Raw genomic sequence first — 24,445 nt, 5'->3', positions numbered from 1 at the left:
TAGGCAATTGGCTCGGAGTAAGGGCATTTCGCCGTCAGCGAGCGCGAGCGCTGCATGAGAAGGCGTCTTGAAAAAGACGCAGCTCTTTTAGGGGTGAGTGTTGCAGCGAACACACACACACACACAGAAAACAGAGCAATATAGCAATAAAGGATATAGGCGTCGGAAAGCGCAGCAGGTACGGCTGTAGAAGGCGGCGTTGGCCAGCGGCTTCGAGGGCTCGTCCCGCTGAAGTGCTTGCTTCGAACGACGCTTGCTTCCGTGATCCAGCGATGCGTGCGCTTCGCTGAAGAGATTAAAATCGAGTGAGTCAGCCTTCTCGAGCTCCTTTTATAGAGGTAAGCCACGCCCGTTTCGGCGGGAAGTGGCGAGGAGGGCGCGAAGCGCCCTCATTGGCCTGATGTCATCTCAGGCCTCGCTCGATAGGCTTAAGCAGTTGCCGCAGAGCAGCCAATGAGCGAGCAAGCCGTCTCGCCATAGCTGTCTGCTGCTGCCGCAACGCGTTTTACATATATGAAAATTAAAGGATAATTTTTTGCTTCAGTGTTTCGTGAAAAGAGACTTTTCCCGTAGCGTTTTGATAAAACGCAGTACGAGAGGACTCTCGTAAGAGAACTTAAAATGTAAAATACTGTATACGAAGATGAATTCAGATATCTGTATTTTGCACCCGACCATATATTTTCCACACTGTTTAATTTTTTTTTACTGTTTCTATCTTTCTAAAGTTTGTAATCATTTCAAAACTACTTCAAACATTAGTTAAATAGTTATTAAACCTAATGTTAATATGTGTGTCTGAGAGACTGTTTCTGTGTGTGTTCTTCAGGAGTGTGTGCTGATGAACTGAAGTCAGTGTCAGTGACGGAGGGAGATTCAGTCACTCTAAAGATTAATGCTACTGGAATACAGAGAGGTGAAAAGATACTGTGGACATTTGGAACTAATGGGCCTCTTATAGCTAAAACCAAAGGAGTGAACAATACGATCCTTGATGTTTCTGATGGGAGATTCAGAGACAGACTGAAGCTGGACAAGAAGACTAAATCTCTGACCATCATGAACATCAGAACTGAAGATGCTGGAGTTTATGAAGTTGAGATCAGTCGCAGCAGCTCATCGTCTACATACAGATTCACTGTTACTGTATATGGTGAGTTAAGAATTACATTTCACTCTATTATATATTACAGATTATGCATATTTATTGACACAATTCTTCTTAATACTGCAAAAAAGTTCTAAATAAGTTCATCTCTGACACTGTAATTCCATGTCAAAATGCCTGACAATGAGACATGCCTCATACTTCTGGAAGTGTACCTCACAATTCCTCACAAAATTCGTCTTACTTTTTTCATACTGTCAGAATTTATCCTTAAGGGAGTCATGACAGGACAAATCAGATTGCGCTTGATTCAGCAGAAAAAAAAAGGAAAATAAAATAAGGAAAGGAAAGAAAGAGAAAGAGAAAGAGAAAGAGAAAGAGAAAGAGAAAGAGAAAGAAATATTCAATTGCTTTTATTTCCAGCAAATTTCTTAATGTGGAAATATTTGTATTTACATACAAAGTAAAACACCTGAGAAAAAAGCTGAACAAATTTCACAGACATTTTACGAACAGTAATATAATAATGAGTCCCTGAACAGACTAGTGCATATCAAAAGTAGAATCAGTATCATGTGTTTCCATCAGGAGTTTGTGTGTGTGGACCTTCTGTTTGTGTTTGATCAGTTCCTGTGTTCATTTGTCCTGTTTACTGCCACTTCTTTGTTTCTATGGTTACTGTCCTGTGTGTTTGGTTGTTAATTAGATCCCTCTCACCTGTTGTCTTGTTAATTACTCAATAGTCTTGTGACGCTTGTCAGCTGTGTCTCGTTTCCCTGATCTTTTCTCCGTGTATTTAAGGCCTGTTTCAGTCTGTTCCTTATCTGTAGACATTGCATTTTCATAGGTTGTTCTGTTTCTTTGATCCTGTTCTGGAGTTTTTAAGTTTGTTTAAACGCTACTGCATATCAATCCTGCATCCACTTTGCGCGTGACAAGTCCATAAAAGTTTTTCGGTTTCAGAATTTATATAATGGGCGAGTACATCATGAATCCATTTTACAAACCGCGTTTTTGTCTTATCTTGCATCACTACAGTACGCCTATAATAAGCGTTTATATTCAGACTATTTTATACTGGTCAGGTCTCCACGGCTGCGGAGTAGTGGTTCTTTGTTTTTATAATTACAAAGAAAAAAAAAAGTTAGTTCTGAGAAAAGATCGTGCAGCAAATGTCTTTAACAGTTAAACAGGAAGTCCACCCAAACTCAGATTGAAAAAAATTGAGTGTGAAGCGAATGTTAATCTCTCAATCTTCTCCTGATCTGCTGAGATCATCACAACTTTCACAGAGCAGCTGAAGACAAACCTCTTCCACAAGCACTTGAGAACAGTGTCTTGTGCGTATATACCTTTACTGAGCTCAGGATCTAGTCAATACAATCACAGAAAACATTTATAATGTGACCTCAGTCAAAGTTAACTAAATCAAAAAGCCTAGTTAGAATGAATTGATTTTGTTGCCGGCTAAATTATGCAGTTGAGGCAAGTGTAATGGAGGCAAGCTACAGTAGTAAGAGTTGATCAGGTAAAGCTCAACCTCCTGACATCAAGATCAGCACTAGCGACTAATGCTAGAGGCTTTAGCATTGTTGTTAGCACGCCCGCTTCCCATGCTGGAAACACCAGTTTGAATCCTGCTTGGAATGGTGTGAGTAGAACTGGACCCAGTCAGCCCAGACGGGTTTGACCTGGGTTATCTAACTCGGTCCCTGCCAGTTTTGTCTTCAGTTTCCATGTTGGCCCCACATGGGTTAGTCCAGATGAAATGAACACTGCTCAGTGTGAACACTACAGGCTGTTAAAGGGATAGTTCACTTTGAAATTAATTTTTGATATGTTTTAGCTTACCTCAAGGGCATCCAAGATGTAGGTGTCTTTGTTTCCGCAGTAGTTTCAATTTTGATATTTTTAGGTCAAACCGTTCTTGTCTGTCAGTCATATAATGCAGGTCGATGGTCACTGTCTCAAAACACAAGCACAGAGTCCAAATTAAAACAATTCCCCATCGTAAGTACACATTGATGGCCTAAGACACGAAACGAGCGGTTTGTGTGAGAAAACGAACAGTATTTATATCGTTGTTATCTCTTGAAAACAGCACACGTCTAAATGATCTGACGCCGCGAGCGGGTATAGATGTATACACTAGATGTCGCCTTCACGACTGCAGTTCATTGGAACGTAACCGTAGCCAAGGCGACATCTATGTATATATCTATACCCGTCCGCGCCGTCAGATCATTTGGACGTGTGCTGTTTTCAAGAGCTAAAAACGATATAAATACTGTTCATTTTCTCACACAAACCGCTCATTTCGTTGAGAAAATCTACTGCAGAAAAAAAGACACCTACATCTTGGATGCCCTTGAGGTAAGCTAAAACATATCAAAAATTAATTTCAAAGTGAACTATCCCTTTAAATGTAACATTGAATCAGTGTTGGAGTTAATGAGATAATTAAGTGATTACTTGAGTAATGACTGAGCATTGCTGAAGATAGCTGATGACAAGGAGAATCAGAAGACAAGAACAGAAAAAAGCGAAACACAAGAACTAAACTTCCAGCCACAGCCTTAGATATTGATCTTAGAAATCAACTGAAGATAAAAGAAGACATTAAATCTCTCAAGATGATGGCTCCCAGAATGCATTGCGGCATGAAGCATGTCACCGTGCTGATACTTGATGTCTGTGTGTGAGTGAAACTCAAACTAAATTTGGAACGTTAAAAATAGATTAACAGGGCACTTTAAGAAATACAATTTGCAGAATGACAGCATATTTAATTTTTACAGTATTGTATTCTACAGCTCAAACTGCAGAAGGCCTCATTTTCAGATCTGGAATATGAATGTAGTTTCATCTGTTGGTTAGAGAGTGTGTGCATGAGAACGTGTTTATCACTGGATGTTTGTGGTTAATGTGCTTTTGTGTTTGCATGTCTCGAATCGTGTGGGGTTGAAATGACTTCCACAATTTAACTTCATCTTTATGAGAAACAGTTTTACTGTGAAAAAAAGTACAGAATCAGTGAATAATGTTTGACAAAACACTCTCTGTGATATCTGTGCATGTGCAATATTGTTATACTGTATATCATACAGTATACTATGAGTATGTGAAAAGAAAAGATTGATGTTCAGCTGCATATGCATCTCTCTATATTTCCATGATTTGCATATTAATGCTGTGAGCTTGCAGATGAGCAAGTTTCAGCTGAAGTTATTTCCAGCTCTAGCGACTGTTAGAAGTTATTTATAAGAAGATTCCCTATTCTTGTTATCATTTTTTTTTTTGAAAAATATATCATATATTGGTCTGTCAATGACAAAAACAAGTGAATAATTTTAAGAATTTATGTATGCACAAGCTTGGTTTAATTAATAACCTTTTTTTATTAGCATAAGAGTAACAAGCTTTGTTGCAACCGCTAGCGTGTATCATGACAAAAGCTAACCACCATCATCATGTCATGTGACTGATGATCTATATTAAAACTTCCTTCAGCAGACTGTGAAAAACACGTTATCTGACACTATTAAAAGCCTCCAAGAAACTTTACCACTTTTATAAGTCATTAATGGAAAGAGTTGCTTTTTGCCCGCAAAAGTTTATAATCACAGTCGTTTTTAAGGCTATGCTAACCAGCTAAATGGTGAACCTCTGTTGATATGGACGGTTCTTTGAGCCCTGCTCAGGGATTGATGCAGTTGAGATTAAAAGTGATGTCTGGAGGGATGTTTGCACAATATTTGCTTTCAATAACACTTCAGGATGTAGCCTTTGAATTGAGACACAGCTAATGTGATCATCCGCCCCGTTCACATCACCACTGACACGTAGCGACAAAGCAACATGATCTCATTCATTTCAGTGGAGAGCTGTCGATTTCTGGCAACACGAGCAAAAGGATGAGCGTGTCCAGAGATGTGAGAAAGTTGAGATATGCTTAACTTTCTGCAGATTAAGAGCAACTGACAGTTTAATGATAATTACAAACAGCTTGAGGAAGCAAAAAGTAGTAGGCTATAAATCTTTAAAATGCTAAAGAGGTATTGGACTAATCTAAGAAATACAATCAGTCAACAATCAATCACACAATACACAAAGATTTTCAGAGCATGATTTTGTAAATGCTTGTTCCTGCTCTGCCTGCAGTAACTTATACACCAAATGTTTCCTGTATTTGTAACACAGTGGTCAGGAGGAATATTGCACCATTTTTCTATGAAAAACTTCCAGAAATATTATTATATAGGCTAGGCTAATTATTATATTGGATAAAATGGGCAACTTCAGAAGGTGAATTTTTTTTTTCTGTTTAATGTAAAAGTTAATTTACTCTCGTGCTTCGTCCGTCCACAGAATATCAACGGCTTCTTTTGTGGTGTCCTTCCTGGCTGTTTTAGTTTAGAGATAACCAGATTTTCCATCAGAGATTAAGTCTTTCACTGACACTTTAGCTGAAGATTCTTCTTAACATTGAGCATTAGCCACTATTTCATCATAAGAGCAGAAGCAGAGCTGAACTTCCTCCATTTATAGGTGTGACATATTACAATGGACTGATCAACAAACGTCTAGAGAACTTCTTTAAAAATCCAGTTTAATTTATTTTGAATAGAAAACTGAACTGTAACTTCTCCATTCTTGTTAGGACATATTTCTTATCCAGTTAACTTTAAAGTCATGATACTTTTACCACCATGTGCTGTAAACATTTACACAATATTTTCAGCGAAGTCATGAAATAAATGTATTTATTAGTTGTTGTAACTGCAGATCAGATTAAATTCTACTTCTTTTTATGATGAAATTGAGAAGTAAATGAGATTATAAATGAATGTAGTCCAAACAATAGACACACAGCTCAACAAAAACACGTCATACTGTGGTTTAGGAGAAAAAAAAACTCAGCAGAACTGAAGTACAACCCCTAACAGACACAGACTGACACAGACTGAAGCAGTTTTCACATCAGTACACTCTCTACACGACTATTAAACATTTCCTCTTTTCTGAACTGATGAAGAAAATGTTTTGCTCGTTTGTTTTTTGCTGTTTGTGCTTTTGGCGTCTGGTTGGTAAGTTAGAAAAGTTTTTTATAGTTTCAATTGTACCAGAATCATGAATCAAACTAAGATATCACTGTGTTTGCTTAGTTTTGTACTGGCATATTACTGAAATCTGAAGTCTTAGTGTTAGAAACGTCCCTCGGCTGTTTCCATCTGAAGGAACAAAGTTCTGCAATATAAATAATGGGATTCTGTCCCAATCAGAAAGGGCATAAATCTTAAACAGAAATTTACTTTTCTACTTTCCAAAAGCTGTATATATAATGTAATATAATGTATAATGCAGGATAACTTGCTTTGATTTATATCGGTTTGATCAGGTAATGTACAGTATGTGTGTTTGTAATGGGACTGTACTGTAATACTGTTCATTCAGAACCTCTAGAGATTCTATGAAACGTGTCTTACTTTGATTAATATAATAACTGATCATTATAAATGATAATCTGAAAGATCATTATTGTGTTTTGATGAACACTGAAAAAGGCTGTTAGCTCATGTGTTGATACAATAAATGTGAGAGATAAAACATGTTGTAATTTTAGAGATTTGAAATGTTGCCCCAGTGAAAAAGGTACAAGAGATCTGTGTTTTGATTCAGTAAATGATTCAGTGATTTTTGGGCATCAAACACAAACGGTGTTCATATAGATTATATAAGATCATGACTGATGATTACGGTAGGCCTATATTTTTGCAATGCCTCACAAAACTTTATATGTACAGTACCAGTCAAAAGTTTGGAAACACTACTATTTTTAATGCTTTTGAAAGAAGTCTCTTATGCTCATCAAGCCTGCAGTTAAAAACAAAAACAAACAAAAAAAAAACAGTAATATTATGAAATATTATTACAATTTAAAATAATGGTTCTATTTTTAATATATTTTAAAATGTAATTTATTTTTGTGATGCAAAGCTGAATTTTCATCAGCAAGTACTCCAGTCTTTGGTGTCTTATGATCCTTCAGAAATCATTCTAATATGATGATTTGATGCTCAGTTATTATCAATGATGGAAACAGTTGTGCTGTTTAATATTTTTTTGGAATACTTTTTTCAGGATTCATTGAGTAAAACGTTAACAGCATTTATTCATAAAAACAGCATTTATTCAAAATAAAAACATTTCTAACAATATAAATCGTTACCATCACCTTTTATCAATTTAACGCATCCTTGTTGAATTAAAGTACTAATCTCTTAGTACTCTTAGTAAAAAATAGTTATTGTTCCCAAACTTTTGAACGGTAGTGTATATTGTTAGATTTCTATTCTAAATAAATACAGTTCTTTTTAACTTTTTATTCATCAAATAATCCTGAAAAAAGTATCTCAGGTTATAAAACAAATATTAAGCAGCACAACTGTTTCCAACATTGATCATAAATCAGCATATTAGAATGATTTCTGAAGGATCATAAGACACCAAAGACTGGAGTACTTGCTGATGAAAATTCAGCTTTGCATCACAAAAATAAATTACATTTTTAAAGTATATTAAAAAAGAGAACCATTATTTTAAATTGTAATATTTCATAATATTACTGTTTTTTTTTTTTTTTTTAACTGCAGGCTTGATGAGCATAAGAGACTTCTTTCAAAAGCATTAAAAATAGTAGTGTTTCCAAACTTTTGACTGGTACTGTATGTCGTGAATGTCCGAGCTGCTGATGTTAAGTTGAATGTAGCCAACTCAAAACAGATCTGTCACCGCTGTTGTATTTTGCCTTGTAACGGCTGCCTGTGGCTTGATTTCACTTCTGATGTTTAAGTTCAACAAGAGCAGATGCTAAAGGTTCTACCAGCTTATACTCACTTTTATTTTAAAGGATCTCACTTGACCACAGTGTTCAGAGTCTCACTTTAATGTCAAAGCCGAAACAAATGTTTGTGATCATTTCAAAACTACAAGCTTAAAGTTAAAGCTTGATTAAACCAATGTTAAGATATTTATTTAAACATTAACAAGAACTTCAGTGTGTGACTGAGAAACTGTCTCTGTTCTCCAGTGTTTGCTGATGCAGGGAAGAACGTTTCAGTTTCAGTGATGGAGGGAGATTCAGTCACTCTAGAATCTGGTATTACTCAAATACAGACACATGATCTGATAACATGGATATTTGAACCTTTAAAGACCAAAATAGCTGAAATTGATAAAGACAATAAAATCTTCAAGACATCTGATGTTCCTGATGGGAGATTCAGAGACAGACTGAAGCTGGATCATCAGATTGGATCTCTGACTATCACAAACACCACAAACACACACTCTGGAGAATATAAAGTGACCATCAGTCGCAGCGGGGAAAAGACAACAATCAGATTCAATTTTACTGTATATGGTGAGTCACAATTACAGGTGTGCTTCTGTATACTATTTATTAGTAAAACAAATTTTATACTCTCACTCTACTCTTATTTCCTCATAATGTAATATGGTTTAAAATAACTATTTACATAAGTTTTAGAATACTTAATGGAGTCATGAACTGTTTTATAATGTTGTCTGGGGTGCATGTTAGTATGATTTTTACATAAAAAATGGTCATAATTAGCCTGATTTTAGCCTCTGATTTGAACGCTCTGTTTGAAGAAGTGTGTCTGTGTGAGACTTCAGTGTAAACGTGTTACTGTTACTGTGTTAAAGTCCCACTCCGATCATATTTCGAGCTATTTTTAAACATTCTCAGTGGTCTTTAAATGATGATTATGCCGTTTTTAGCCAAAATCACAAAACCTGTGCCGTTTTCTGGGACTTTGCTTCAGCAGAGCGGCAGTAGCTCATTAGCAATTCGCCTCTGCGTTGTGGGCGGAGCCGTTGGCACGGAGACGCCCCTCCCCCTCCTCTCCTCTGTACGTTCACACCGGCGCCGACTTGAGCTTCCGAGAAAACGGAGGAGAAGCTGATCATCGCCGTTGCTGGGTTTCCTATCATTATCGGATTAATTGCAGTTTAACCATCACAGAGTGAAAGTTTATCATTTGCATGTGTTTTTAAGTCCTGCCAGTTTAACAGGGCGCGCTTGACAGGGCATATAAGAACGAAGATGAGAGAGAGAGAGAGAGCGAGCCCCGGCCGCGCGCGCGCGCGCACTCACTATTAATAATAATAAATAATAATGTGACCAAAACGGTTATACAAATGCTGTCATTATAAAAGGTTTCTAGTGTCAATGTATTGCTTGTTTATTCTGTTTACTTTTCATGGTGTGGCACTTCTCTTCTCCCATGATCGAACATAGAATGCTGCTACGTCAAAGCGGCCAAAGCGTCAACAAGCTTCCTCGTACTTTTTGACAAGCATCCTTGACAGGGCGGCCAGAGCTTCTTTGCCGCTCAAGTCGGCGGCGGTGTGAACGTACAGTTAGTATTACAACCCGCTACCGCACATGGGTGTTGATCCGCCATCGTCTTCTCTACTCCTCAGAACCTGAGCGGGCGGGGGCGGAGGGGAGTATGAGCTTGTGGCCCCACCCAGTGGAGCTACTACGTCACAACTCCAGTCTATTTTAACTGGCATTTTAGCGCCTGCTACTGATTCACAGCCATTTGAATGCAGAAATACTCAGAAATACAACATTGAGCTTATTTTTCTCAAGATATGTCCTCTAACATCAGAAAAATGCCACAAGAACATGTTAACACCTAGAAAAACATGATTTTCATCGGAGTGGGTCTTTAAGCACTTTTTCGTTAAGTATATAATGGCCTTTGACCTGAGCATCCTTAGTCTGCATTTCTCTTTAGCCTACATCTAATGATTGAAAAATACCCATTACATATCACACTAGTAACACTAGTAACAATGTCTATTTCTGATATCAGGAATTACATTTTCACTAGTACTAGTTAAAGGAGGGAGGATTGTAGTGGGAGCTCTGGGGTGTCAGGTGTGACTGTGTGGCAATGGTAAATGGTTTACATGGCTCACGGGTCAGGTAGGAGGGCCCCTTCACAGAATTTTGCATAGGGCCCATGCAGGGAGGTCAGGATCGGCTCTGTCAATGCCTAAAAGAACCGAGCGCACTCTCAGCATGACATCTCCTCTGCACACAATACAAGCCCACGTCTCATAGCATGATCATTCCCCACGCTCTCACGTTTGATCTTCTCTCACCTGTCGCTTTTACTCGCTCGAACACTTAACCTCGAACCTCAAATGGCAAACTGGATTTCTATCCTTGAGGACAACCACTCATTTTTCTTTATCCAAAGTAGTCCTATTCCCATACTGGCTACGGCTTGCTTCATAACAATTCAACGCGTTTCGCTTTCAGCTGGGTCTGCTGTTTGTCTGTCTCCATCTTTTATGGGATTTTTGCGCATTTGTTCTCCCGCCCTTCAATCAATCAATGAAGTAGTTTCTGGAGCGTGATTTATTCCACCCTTGTATTATTATTATTATTATTATTATTATTATTATTATTATTATTATTATTATTAATTTACTCTAACAGATATGATTTTAAAATGTAGCAAGGTACAATACTTCAAACTTAACATATTTAAGTAAAAGTAAAATTAGAAAAGTAAAATTAGAAAAGTAAAATTTAAGTAAAAGTAAAATTACAGATAAAAACTACTTGAAAAAAGCTGTACACAAAACAAAACTACTCAATTATGTAACATGAGTAAATGTAATTTGTTGTTACCTTCCACCTCTGCCGATCACAGACATGTTGAGTGCATGAATGCAGTGATCTCCTCATTGTTTCTGCACACTAACAAATGTTTTCATCATAACTAACAGTCGTCGTCATCGTCTTCTTCTTCGTTGTTCCTGGTTCTTGATCTCTGCCCATGTCCTGGTTTTCCTGTTTCTGCCTCACCCTCTGGATTTGTCTGTTTGTTGGATTGCCTGCCTGTGTATGACCTTTGCCTGGATTTTGATTACGATTCTGAATAACACTTTAAATAAACTGCATTTGGATCCTCAACCTTCTCGGAGCAGTATGTAACAGATACAACGTCAGTAAGTCAGTCAGTGCAAGAACTCCAGAATCCAAGAAGTCCAGAATCTAGAACTCCAGAATGCAAGTCCAAACTCATGCTGTTGGCCGAATTTCGTGTTTATTTTCACACGATGTTATATTGTATCATGTTTATCAAAATAAAATTGATACAATTTTGCACCGGCACTTATAGCGAGTGAGTTATAGGCTTTTGCGTTTGTCTACAGTTGTTCTGTACAGTTTAAACGTTGTTCCGATTAAAAAGTTCAGAAACAGATCCTCCCTGTTCTTGTCGTTCTTCAGACTTTACAATAGTATGAATGTTTGAAAAAAAAAGCTAATGCTGAAAGTTGAGTCTGTCCAGTCTTATTTCTGGCATATGTTTTAATTCGCTTTAAGGCTGAGAATGTCCGCTCGACAGAAGCAGAGGACACAGCGACAGTCACCACAAAACGAGCATCATAACTGATCCCAAATTACTGTACAAAATATCAAGAAGTCAACAGTGTCTTGTCAGTTATTCCTTACATATTATTAATTCTCTTTATTTCAGCTCGTCTGCCTGTTCCTGTCCTCATCATCAGTAACTCTTCACAGTGTTCTTCATCATCATCATCATGTTCACTGGTGTGTTCATCAGTGTTGAATGTGTGTGATGCGACTCTCTCCTGGTACGCAGGAATCAGTGTATTGTCCAGCATCAGTGTGTGTGATCTCAGCATCAGTCTCTCTCTACCTCTGGAGGTGGAATATCAGGATAAAAACACCTACAGCTGTGTGCTGAACAATCCCATCAGCAACCAGACCACACATCTGGACATCAACACACTCTGTCACACATGTGCAGGTACCACAGCACTGATGATATTATTCACATTCATTCACTAATGTGTTGATTTTATCGAGACTTATAACTTAAGATGCCAGACATGATGAATGAGCTTCTGTCATCTCATTTTTTTAAAACTGTTTTTTTTATTATTATTATTTATTCTTGTGTGAAACAGAAAATTAGATATTTTTAAATTCATGAAAGACTAAAGTCAACTTGTTGAAAATCTTAATTTATTTTATCATTTGTTTCATAAGTTAAACCAGAAGGCCACGCCCCCTGTTGTGATTCTGTTGAAGCTGTGCTGCGATTGGTCGCTACTGCACTGATGGGCGTGGCTTCAGCGGCTGCTGCTGTTCTTCTGGTCAATGACGTCAGAGCTTCAAGAGGTCAAATGAAGAAACCAGAAGAGATTTCATAAATATTGTGGCATATATTGGATTTTTTATTGTAAAGATGAAAGTATGTCTGGTCTAATTGTTTAGTGATGGCAAAATGAAGCTTTGCTTTCCTATTCTCTCCATCTGAGGCTAAAACTATAAATATTCTTGAATATTTCATTTTATTCTTTAATGCATCCCATTTCACTTTTTTTTATTATATTGTTTTACTTTTAATGTATGTTATGTTTCTATTTTAATTCTTTAATAAATGTGTATGTAGCAACTCCATAAATACAAATGTAAAAATATTTTGTCACACCAATAAATCACATAGATTACCTGTACTATATTATAACTGAAGGTGAGTCATAATAAGAATAAACTATGAATTCAGATTCAGATTGAATGACGGTTGAATGAAAACACATTTGAAGCACTAAACAATTTAAAACACAGACACAGTGTAAATGTACATATCGTAACACATGGAGGAAATACAGTTTAAGAGACCAAGTTTTTAGCAGACTTAATTCTGTATATATATATATATATATATATATATATATATATATATATATATATATATATATATATATATATATATAAATAATGTGATTATGCTATCTTGTGGCATTGAATTATAATAATAATAAGAAAAATAAAAAATAAAACATCCATCAGATATCACAATATTGTGAGTTTTAATCTATAGTGATTTACATGTATGAATTTTAGATGTTTTTCTCCAAAGTGACTGTATTGTTTATGTTGGGTCCATCTGGTGGACAAAACTAGAATTTTCATCAATATTTCATTTAATTGAATGAATCCATTTTATATGTCTTTGCCAGTTACACAGTTTCTTAATTTATGTTTCTTTGGTTTGCACATTTTCGCTTTACTTTGTTTTAATTGTACGGAACAAATCTGCAAATGCTTTATAAACACAAATGTAGAAATATCTGTCGTGCCAATAAAACACCATCAATCTAAACTGTCTTCACCGTCTTCATGAATCACAACATTACAAACTATGATTTGAAGCAAAATAAAACTGAAAAGTCCTGAATGTGCTCTTTACAGGACACCCAGGTTGTGTCATGTGACATGTATGATGTCAGAGAAATTCACTAAAATATAATGTCCACTACAGTGGACAAAAGTCTATTCTTGGGTCCCAGGAGGATATGACGTTTCGGGGTGAGACCGGGCTGTGAAATAATAGTGACGGCTGGATTGACAGTGCATTTCGGGGTGGTGCTGGCTTGACCTCAGTTTGAGACTGCGGCTCAGAAACGGGTCTCTGACGAGCACTCTGAGGACTTTAATAACTCTAGTCTACGGATCATCTATATTCACGCGACTCTACATCAAGATGAAGAACGCACTTAAACTTGTTCTTTTACCATTAATCGCGATTGGTAAGTCGTATTTTTTTAACATAGTTGCAGCTAGGGATGTAAACGGTTAATCGATTATCGATTAATTGTCGACAAGAATTTACTCGATTAAATAAAATTATTGTCGGTTAATTGAACATTGCGAACGTGCACGAGATTCTCGCGGGCGGCGAGAGACCCGACACAAACTTGAGGCGGCAAAAAAGAAACCAAACATGAGGCGGTCAAAACGGAGGGGAATGTGGGAGCATTTCAGAAACAGAGCTGCCAGCCCTCACGCATCACACCACACATCCATTATCTCATGCACAGAAAAATCGCGAAGCTAGACAGAGGCGGGGTGCGTTTCCCGAAAGCATCGTTGGCCAACTATGGTCGCAAGTTCATCGCAATGTCCACTGAACTCTATTGGTAACGACGGAACTTGCGACCATAGTTGGCCAACGATGCTTTCGGGAAACGCACCCCAGGTTAGCTATGATATATAAAAACTCAGCTCTCAGATTCTGTCAATTTTATTACGAAATTCAAACAATAAATACCGTTTTGGCGCTTGTAAATGTTATGTGACAGATCCCATAGCGCACGTGAACCGATCATCTCAAACGCTACTAGCTAATAGTAAAAAAAATAACACGAACACTGTTGAAAGATACAGTACAACTTACCGAAATGTATATTTCTCATACATAATATCGATCAATCAGTGTTTTTCATCAGCGTGAATAGGTCAATAACATAGCTGGAGAACAATTATCTCACATTTACCTCAGGAAAGCCATTTAATGAACATAATATAGGCTATAGCACGTAGTTGGCAAGAAAAAAAATAGCTATAGAGAGTATTTTGCTAAATATGTGTTCTATATTACATATTTATTATATTTTTACTTGTATCATTAAATAAAGTTATTATAATAAAAAACGCATCATATTTAATTATTTTTAACCTTAAATAATAGCTTCTACCAGCTGATAGGGCTTTCTGTATGTTTACAGCATTAGGTGAGTTGTTTTTTTTTTCTTGAGAAAAATGAATGTCTATCTTGTGTAGCCTACCTAATATTTATCCAAACGAGTCAATATTAAATAAAATCACAATACTGGTAATTGAATTGAAATAATAAAAAAGCGTAGCTTACCAGAAATTGTACCATGTAAACATTGTAACATGTTGTCACTAAACCTAATAAAATTCAGTTTAGTTACTAAAATGTTAGTGACAATCACAATACACTTATTGTGATGCAATTTTTTTTACAATTATTTTTAAATTTTTTTATGTATTTTAATTTTCTGTGCATAATTTATTTTGTTAAACTACATAAATTCCATTATCTGTACCGTATCCCAACTGTTACAATAAAACATCAGTTGAGCAATATAACATGCATTTTTATTCAGTATAAGCAATATTTTGCTTTTTATGTTAAAGACACTATTGATACCGTGAGAAATTTACATTCTCAGGAAAATAGCCGCTTATCAATTAATCGTTAATCGATCGATAAGGTCAATCAACTAATGATTAATGAATTAATCGATAATTTGCATCCTAACTTGCAGCACTTTCGGGTTCGTAGCCTATTTAAATTCGCGTTTTCTTTTCCATACTTTATTTTTTTTTCTGCCGAATATATACATATAATAACCATGATCACTTTTACCAAGATATAGGCTACTGCATCTTTTTGTATTGTTCAACAACAATGGTTACATATTTGTAAGTCACGCTCATATTGAATGTAGACAGTGGCCATGTCTTCAACACTGTTGCATAGGTCACAGTTGTTGAAGCCAGATTCAACCCTATTATTTGCTTTAGGCTATTTTGTAATTGTATCATATAACATGCATTCATTTTAATGTAGTCTACAGCAAACCACAAGAGATTTCCACTGATCAATAAACAAGACTCGTGATTTCAGAATGTTTTATAAGTTTCAGTAACTGTGTTTGTTCTTCAGGTGTGTATGGTGCTGATGAAGTGAAGACAGTGAAGGAGGGAGAGTCTGTCACTCTAAACTCTGGTGTTACTGAAATACAGCGTAGTGATGAGATGGAGTGGAGGTTAAATCAAACTCTTTTATTCAGAATCAGTAGTGACAGCAACAATAAGATCACAGTATTTGATGATACTAAAGGGGCATTCGGAGGCAGAATGCAGCCGAACCAACAGACTGGAGATCTCAAGATCACAGACATCAAAACCACTGACTCTGGAGAATATAAACTAAAGATCAGCAGTACCAGAGGGTCCTCTCAGAAGACATTCAATGTCAATGGTGAGTGTTTTTAATAATGTTATTTACATAGTTATCTCTCTATGAACAATTTAAAATCTCTGAAATTTGCATTTTTACAGATGCAAAATTGTACGGTCAAGTGCTGTAATTTATTAGCCTGGCAAGCCAGACCTACATCAAGATGTTAGGTCTGGAAACTCACCATAGTCACGGCTCAATCCGAGGGGCGGGATAAACGGCTGTCTTTCAAATTCCCTCTGCACGCAATAGGACAGCGCTTCAACCAACCAGAGCGTTTTCCCAACAGCGGAGCTTAGTTGATAGATTCAACTTTTGCCATATCTGGGGTGCGTTTCCCGAAAGCATCGTTGGCCAACTATGGTCGCAAGTTCATCGCAATGTCCATTGAACTCTATTGGTAACGACGGAACTTGCGACCATAGTTGGCCAACGATGCTTTCGGGAAATGCACCCCTGGCCGGCAAAACGACGAACACATCTTCCTTTTTTTAAGAATGACTTAAGTGGCGTTCTTTGCTCTTTTCTCAAAGAAAAACTTAACTCCAAGTCCTCCAGAGTCGCGTCAAAGATTCGAAAGACCGTTGTTCTCCATCAGCAGCCGCCATTCTTTGTTTTCAAGTAGTAGCAGCCAGGTAACCGTCGCAACTCTGTCGTGTATGTTAAGCCCGCCCCCGCCTACTCTATACACAACGTGATTGGCCTGACCCAATCTGGGTTTTTGCAGCGAGAAGGTTTATTGAGAGTTTCTAGACGTACCTGGCTGCGAAATACATTTTGCTGCCGCTAGGGTGCGTCTAGATTTCTAGGCTAGTAACTTATAGTTTGTCAGCAAAGTTTTACAACATATTTCAGTAAAAAATCCAACATTTAAAGCTCAAGTATGCGACTTTGGTATTTGACCACAAGAGGGTCGCAGTTTCAACAATAACAAAGGCGAAGCTTGATGACGCTATGAAGGAGGTGACGATGGGAGATGTCGTTTTTAATGCGTTTTCACCATCTAGCGATGTATCTACATGGAATTAATGAATCATGATCACGGATGAGGTAATTTATTCGTTTTTGTATTACCTGTACGTCTGATCGTATTATTTTATTTCATCATAATTAATGAACTGCAAGGAACGTGAAATGTTATGCTATATTATCCCGTTACAACATACAGCTATTTGTCAAATGATTTGTTTGGTTAATGTTGTGCAGTTTTACGTTTTTATGGTTAATGTCGTGTTGTTTAACGTGTTCAAACCAATATCTAAAAGTAAATTTGAACGAACATTTGCAAGTAATGACTAAATATATTTTTTTAACATCATATCCGATTGTATTTAATTGTACTGCCATAAGCTAGGTCACCACACGTGATAAAAAGCCTTACCAAAGTACAAAGAGCAATATAACTTTGTTTATAAGTGCTATTATTGACAGTTGCATGTCTATGAAGGTAAATCAGTAGCAAAACTCGAGAGCACGTAAATGTGAATTTGAGAACTTGTACAATAAATATTCGTACTTGTACATGAACATTTACACTCACAGCTCCCATGTGAAAACCTGTAAAATAAAAATCTGAAGTTGAATGTTGAAATTTGCACTCGCATACAATAGTCACAAACCTGTATTCTGAATCTGAAGCTGCAGACAAGCAGACACAAATGTGTAAAATGCCATTCACAGAAATACAACGACAGACACAAACTTGTAATATATATTTTGAGTTTAATCTTACATTCACATTCGCAGTACTACCTCAAATAGGCACTTGCAACTTCTCAAATCTGTCACTGCAGTTTCAAATTTCGCGCCTTGACTTTTGCTACTCTTTTCGCGATATATCAGGTGCACTGCAAAACTAACTTGTGCACTTGAAACTCAGAAGCGGCGAGAGAGAAAGGGGGGCGGGAGCTGGGGTGTTCAAAGGAGCCGTTTTATTGGTTGGCAGCTAGCCAATGAAATGGGACTTCGATGATGTCACGAAACCTGTGTGCACTGAAATGCATAGACTGATATAAAACCATGTATTTGTTGAACACTTTTCAGATTTTGTGAAATGTCAAAGCCTTTTATTGTTTGTTAGGTCTATTTAGTTTTGTTTTCATTTAATGTTTGTATTGTGTATTTGTATATCTTTAACCCTGGCCTCTTCTTTTTATATATATATATATATATATATATATATATATATATATATATATATATATATTCTTTTTGTTCATGTTCTGTAATTGTTGTTAATGCAATAAAAAAAACATTAGACTGATATTAAAAGAAATAAACGATATTATCAAACTCAGTAAACAAAATGCTTATAATGCATACTACAGAAAAGCAGATGAGCAGAATATGACGAAAGAAAGTAAATGTGTGTTGAGTGCAAATAAACTTGCTGCCTGTGTTTGTTTTATTAATAATTTAACGAATTATGTGTTTTATTTATTTATTTATTTATTTATTATTTTTTTTTTATTTATTTATTTATTTTTTATAACTGTTGGTCCATTAAGTCTTATTAAGCATTTTCTTGGTTTTCTATGGGAGGAAAACGTACAATTAAACTCGTTGCATCCATATTCAGAGCTCAATTGCTTTGCTTTATTTGTATGGTGTTTCCTGAGTTTGGTCTTTTAATACCACTGTCTCAATTAAACGCATTGTGTTCATATTCTGTGCTCATCTGCTTTTCTGTAGTATGCATTATAAGCATTGTGTTTACTGAGTTTGATAATATCGTTTATTTTTTGAATATCAGTCTAATGCATTAATGCATTATGCTATAAGCCATGTTAACGTTTCAGTGCACACGGGTTTCGTGACATCATCGAAGTCCCATTTCATTGGCTAGCAGCCAACCAATAAAACGGCTCCTTTGAACACCCCAGCTCCCGCCCCCCTTTCTCTCTCGCCGCTTCTGAGTTTCAAGTGCACAAGTTAGTTTTGCACCTGATATATCGCGAAAAGAGTAGCAAAAGTCAAGGCGCGAAATTTGAAACTGCAGTGACAGATTTGAGAAGTTGCAAGTGCCTAATTGAGGTAGCACCGCGAATGTGAACGTAAGATTAAACGCAAAATATATATTACAAGTTTGTGTCTGTCGTTGTATTTCTGTGAATGGCATTTTACACATTTGTGTCTACTTGTCTGCAGCTTCAGATTCAGAATACAGGTTCGGTCAAGTCCAAGATTGACGCGCAGTTCTCTCCATCTCGAAAACGCCTGCCGATATTTATCTGGGTTTTATTCCTCCGTTTGTCACACAGTCTGAGTGTATCCGAATATGGACGCTTTCGTTTTGTTGGCACTGCAATACTCGCCAAAGAGTTCATGATCCATAACAGCTAGAACCATACAGTCTATGCAAGCGGGAAGGAAGTCGACCGGAAGTTGAAGTCGGCCGGGTGCCGCCATCTTGAGCGGAACTTCACTTGCGTTAGCAATCCCATTGACTTCCATTCATTTTGGCGTCACTTTGACAGCGAATAACTTTACATCTGAGGCGTTTGAAGACTCCATTTGTCCATTTTTTATTTCTAAAGAAACACGACAATGTATAAAATGCTCCATTACCTTGTAGCTTATGTTATGGCCCCGTAGAAGCAGTTTTTGTAAAAGTAGGCTAACGATTGCGTCATAACCAAGCGACTCTTTGTCGCACATTAGAGAATTACCGTATGGACAGGAGGAGAAGCTCGCTGGCAATCGGGGGGACGTGGAGGCAAAATGACAATATAATTAATCAGAATACCTAGCAAAAGTTGATCCTGCTCCATGCTCATGGACAGCTCCTACTCACACTCTCCGTCTCTGCAAGATTCGGAAGGGAATGATTCAGATTTCTCTTGGCACAGCTACTAGAAGACAGACGGGTTGCTCACGTGGTCCGTGTAAAGCTTTGCTCGGTTTGAGTCTGCGCGTCAGGAAAGGAAGTGCTAAGAAATCGCTAAAAATGGGCTTCACTTGTCTCAATTGAGTCCCAATGGGGTCGCTGTGTCCATTTCTTTTACTGTCTATGAGTCTATGGCTATGACGCTTTAACCACCACTTCCGCATTTGACCATGCGATATTCCGGTGTGGTGGGTCATATTTTTTATTTCATTCTTTTTTTATTCTTTGTCAGACGTCTTTATTGTTTATTGTGATAAGAAAAAAAAACCTCAATAAAGTTGTTGTAAAAAAAAAAAATCCGGTGTGGTGGAATATCCTATCACATGGTCCACACCGGAAAAAAGGGATATTGCGTCACTGAGGCGCGACATTTCTTTTCCGGGACGGCCAGTTATTTAAAATCGTAATTTCTCTGAAATAAAAAATCTTTGGAGACTTTTGAGATATTGTAAGTACACAACTGGAGGAAATATATCACACTGTGCAAGTTATTTTTGGAAATTTTATTACAAAATTCCTACATATTGGAGCTTTAATTAAAATAATGATATTATTATCTGTTTGTCAAGAAAATTGACAAATCGATAATTTGATATTCATTTAAACTGCTTCATTACTATAGGAAAAATCAACAGATTTCAGATTTATATTCTGTGGTAAAAAAAAAAAAAGATATATGATTTTTGGTTTGTTGGTAAATTATTCATCAATCAGTGAATGGTGTCCCTCAAAACCACTGTGAGACCGTTTGTTTCTTGTGTTGTTGGAATGAATTTAGACATGGGTGTAGAGGTCATCCTATAGTGAATTTGACTTATATAGACAACTGAGAATGTCTGTATTTCATTGGCTCTGTGATGCACTCAGTATACTATTATATACAATACAGTTGAATCTGAACTAAGATGGAGAAAAATCAGGTTACCAAATAATAGTCATTCAGTTGTTTTTCAATAGTGAGCTTGTTAATGTTATTTTTTCTGAGACCAACGACCCAGACAAAGCAGCTGGGAGTCAAAATTGTATATGACATCTCAGATTTATTTATTAACAAACATCTTAATAATAATCAGTAAAAAAAAAAAGATTATGTGTATAGTACCAGACTTTTAACTGTAAATAAGCCCCAAACACCCCAGGGACTCTCAAACAGATAAGATTGACAAAAACATGACTGATTCATTTAATTTTACATTACATTTCATTTTAAATCGGAAGCAGATTTGTTACGTGACAGCAATAATTAAAGTTTGACAGCGCAGCTGCCACAAACGGATTATTGTTCCTGGTTCATTATTAAGATACTCTTGTAAGAAAGTAGCAGTGTCTAGGACAGACTTAAAGTATCACCTCCGCTTAAAAAGATGAAAACTGATATCTTGTTTCCGTGAAATAATTAAGCTGCTCCAGAGCAGGTTTGAGTTTACTGACCTGTTCATATATGACAGAACCAAACAATCCGGGATCATGTCAAATGTAATCCAGCTAATTAAGATATCCATGAACAAAGAACAGGCCCTGGGTGGTGATAGCCAATGAGAACGCAGAACGTGATCCCTCACCTGACCACATTGGGGAAAAAAAAAAATTTCTCTCAGAAATTCCTTGTAATTTGAAATGAAATGGCAAGAAACACTTACGTGTGAAATTTTGTGGTAGAAAATCTGAAATTGTATTTTCTTGTAAAACACACTTCAGTAATCTTTGTTTTATGAAAAAAAAATGTTTTATACAGTTTAGAATCTTCTGTTACAAACCAACAGCTCTGTGATCTCCTTCACTGTGGCTTTACAGTAATAACTCTCTGTCTTTAGTTGATTCAGGTCTGTGTTCAGGTGTGAAAGCAGGGATTGTTATTGTGGTGTAACATTAATGTCTGTCTCTTTTCAGTGGTTCCAAAACCAGTTCCAGAACCAGGTCCAGATCCAGGTCTGTGTTCAGATGTGAAAGCAGAGATTGTTATTGTGGTGTAACATTAATGTCTGTCTCTCTTCATTGGTTCTAGAATCAGTTCAAGAATCAGGTCTGTCTCCAGGTGCGATAGCAGGGATTGTTGTTAGTGTTATTGCGGCGGTGGCTGTAGCTGTTGGTGGTGGCATTGCCTATGGCTGATGGAAAAAGGGACAAATGTGTAAGTATTACAGCGAGAAATATTTACTGTGCTGTAGATTGTAAAAATGTAGTGATGTTCATTCAGATTTAAAACATTTTGTGCCTTTGTGTTTGTGATTGTATGTGGTTTTTGATCAGGTTGTTTTTTTCCAGCAGCATTATAAATAACTATCATTAATACTCAAATATTAAAGATGACAGTGATAATGACAGATTATGAAGATTTAATGAACAGAAACCAGGAGGGAGATATGGAGCATTATTTTTTTTAAAGTTTTTTTTATTGTTCTTGTTAAAATGTATCTTCAATATTTCTCTGTTTTTATAGTATGAGCTTTTGTGGCAGATGTTGACTGTCGGTGGTAACTCAAATATTTTACTTAAAGGGATAGTTCACCCAAAAATGAAAATTAGCCCATGATGTACTCACCCTCAAGTCATCCTGTGTGTCTATGACATTCTTCTTTCAGACAAATACAATCGGAGTTATATTAAAAAATGTCCTGGATCTTCCACGGCTCAGAGGGGTTAATAAAGGCCTTCTGAAGCGAAGCGAAGCGATGCGTTCGTGTAAGAAAAAAATCCTTATTTAAAACTTATCGACTAAAATCACTAGTTTCCGGCTGTACGCATCAATTTACGGCAAAAGAGTAACACTTGAACTTGACTTACAACGTAATGGCGAATGCGGTTGCCCAGCCCTGTTTGTTTGAACCGCAAGAGGAGTCAAAGCTCACGCTACTCCTATCCTATGTCACACATTGTCAAGTGTTAGTCTTGTGGCGTAAGTCGACTGCGATTGCCTGTGTACGCCGTCTGCCAGAAGCTAGTTGTTTTAGCCGATAAAGTTTTAAATATGGATATTTTCTTACACCAACGCATTGGCTTCACTTCAGAAGGCCTTTATTAACCCCTCAGAGCAGTTTGGGACACTTTAATGATGGATAGATGCACTTTTATGATGGATCTATCTATCTATCTATCTATCTATCTATCTATCTATCTATCTATCTATCTATCTATCTATCTATCTATCTCTCTCTCTCTCTCTCTCTCTCTCTCTCTCTCTCTCTCTCTCTCTCTATATATATATATATAAAACTCTGATTGCATTCGTTTGAAAGAAGAATGTCATATACTGTACACATAGGCTGACTTAAGGATGAGTAAATCATGGGCTAATTTTCATTTTTGGGTGAACTATCCCTTTAATACATTCACTTATCATTATTAACATTTATTCTAATTTTAGCAATGTGTGAATTGTTTTGAATTGTGTGTTATATAAATAAACATGTTTTACTGTAATGAGCTTTACTGCAGTGAACTTACATGTAAGTGTCTTGAGTGCCAGAAATCTTTTATCATATATATATAAATCTCAATCCTCGTGATGCTGTGAAATCACACATCGGTCAAGTTTTTTGAAGATCAAAATCTGTTTCCTAAAAAAGACACTAACTTGAGATATTTAGAAAGTGTTCTTAACTTAATAATACTGTATTGATATGGTATTTATGTCTAATATGATCTTCCCATTTGAGTGGATTCTTCACTGTTCTGAACAAATGCTTTTGTGACACACATTTAATTGGTCAAAACTCTTTACTCCCGACTGTACATCCAAAACACTGCTCTTTTGTGTCATATGTTGTTTATTTTTAATCGGTCTGTCTCTTCATATCTTGTTTTTGTCAGGTTCCACTAAACTCAGAAGAAATGCGAAATCAGCCTTTGATCAAGAAGACCAGCCTTTGATAGTAAAGTAAAACTCTCCCAACAGCTTCGGTACAAAACCAATGTGACATTTTCATTCTTCAAAATTGGTCATATTTCTCCTCATTAGAGCCTCTGAAATCCTCTGTGTGCAGACACATCTAATCAAAATTCACATTTCATGTCACTCAGTGCATAAAATGAATACTGGATAAACCACTTACTATTTTGCAATTATTAGACAAAATATCTGATGAGAAATGTCATGTATGGACTATATAGGAATGACATGTGATGCTTTAGTTTTAACATCTATAAGTTTCTAGAAACGTGTGTGTGTGCCACACTGACTTTTTCTCTGTGTACCAAATTTGATGTGACTCTTTTCTTTTATTGCAGTAATAATCTGCACTTTTACTTATATTTGCTTACATTATACACTGTGCCTTAATTTCATCTCTGTTTTGTGGTATCTCTGATTGTGAATGCAAATTTAAATGATCTGAAATGGGTGATGATTTATCATAGTTGTGTGAGCTTATTGATTTTTTAAATTTGATTAGTAATAAAAAAAACAATCATTTTATTAGAGAATGTTCAGCTCTGTATTTTGTGTATTGCTGTTTTAAGCCTAATGCAAAACATTTGCTTCACTTCACTGAATAAAATAATAATAAAAAATAAATTACCAAAAAATATCTTTGTTGCTAT

General features: G+C 36.5%; 2 protein-coding genes across 4 annotated transcripts; both read left to right on the top strand.

The window, feature by feature from the left end:
* The first annotated feature begins 425 nt into the window (after window positions 1–425).
* Window positions 426–24,395, top strand: LOC307169975 (uncharacterized protein). Of its 3 annotated transcripts, XM_079890880.1 has the most exons (6): window positions 426–429; window positions 13,710–13,777; window positions 15,724–16,041; window positions 21,797–21,835; window positions 21,912–22,037; window positions 23,717–24,395. In XM_079890880.1, exons 2-5 carry the CDS (start codon window positions 13,732–13,734, stop codon window positions 22,016–22,018), a joined length of 510 nt encoding a protein of 169 aa, XP_079747006.1. In that variant the 5' UTR covers window positions 426–429; window positions 13,710–13,731; the 3' UTR covers window positions 22,019–22,037; window positions 23,717–24,395. The 3 variants fall into 3 exon arrangements, with proteins under 3 accessions (XP_079747006.1, XP_079747005.1, XP_079747007.1); XM_079890879.1 differs by lacking the exon at window positions 426–429 and having other exon boundaries at window positions 13,436–13,777; XM_079890881.1 differs by lacking the exons at window positions 426–429; window positions 21,797–21,835 and having other exon boundaries at window positions 13,604–13,777.
* On the top strand, window positions 6,073–12,780 carry LOC307169959 (SLAM family member 5-like). Its single transcript, XM_079890851.1, has 4 exons — window positions 6,073–6,195; window positions 8,199–8,531; window positions 11,695–11,988; window positions 12,231–12,780. The coding sequence occupies exons 1-4, from the start codon at window positions 6,138–6,140 to the stop codon at window positions 12,392–12,394; spliced, it is 849 nt and encodes a 282-aa protein (XP_079746977.1). The 5' UTR covers window positions 6,073–6,137; the 3' UTR covers window positions 12,395–12,780.
* Window positions 24,396–24,445: the final 50 nt, after the last annotated feature.

This window comes from Squalius cephalus (genome assembly GCF_949319135.1).
Source record: "Squalius cephalus genome assembly, chromosome: 13".
In the NCBI taxonomy this organism is placed as follows: domain Eukaryota; kingdom Metazoa; phylum Chordata; class Actinopteri; order Cypriniformes; family Leuciscidae; genus Squalius; species Squalius cephalus.
This window is presented reverse-complemented; position numbering and strand designations above follow the sequence as displayed.

Excerpts from the sequence above, each read along its gene's own strand:
- LOC307169959 (XM_079890851.1), top strand. The coding sequence starts at position 6,138 with ATGAAGAAAATGTTTTGCTCGTTTGTTTTTTGCTGTTTGTGCTTTTGG. Across the intron at positions 6,196-8,198 it reads GTGCTTTTGGCGTCTGGTTG|TGTTTGCTGATGCAGGGAAG; the intron begins GTAAGTTAGAAA and ends TCTGTTCTCCAG. Across the intron at positions 8,532-11,694 it reads ATTCAATTTTACTGTATATG|CTCGTCTGCCTGTTCCTGTC; the intron begins GTGAGTCACAAT and ends TCTTTATTTCAG.
- LOC307169975 (XM_079890880.1), top strand. The coding sequence starts at position 13,732 with ATGAAGAACGCACTTAAACTTGTTCTTTTACCATTAATCGCGATTG. Across the intron at positions 13,778-15,723 it reads TTTACCATTAATCGCGATTG|GTGTGTATGGTGCTGATGAA; the intron begins GTAAGTCGTATT and ends TTTGTTCTTCAG. Across the intron at positions 16,042-21,796 it reads GAAGACATTCAATGTCAATG|TGGTTCCAAAACCAGTTCCA; the intron begins GTGAGTGTTTTT and ends GTCTCTTTTCAG.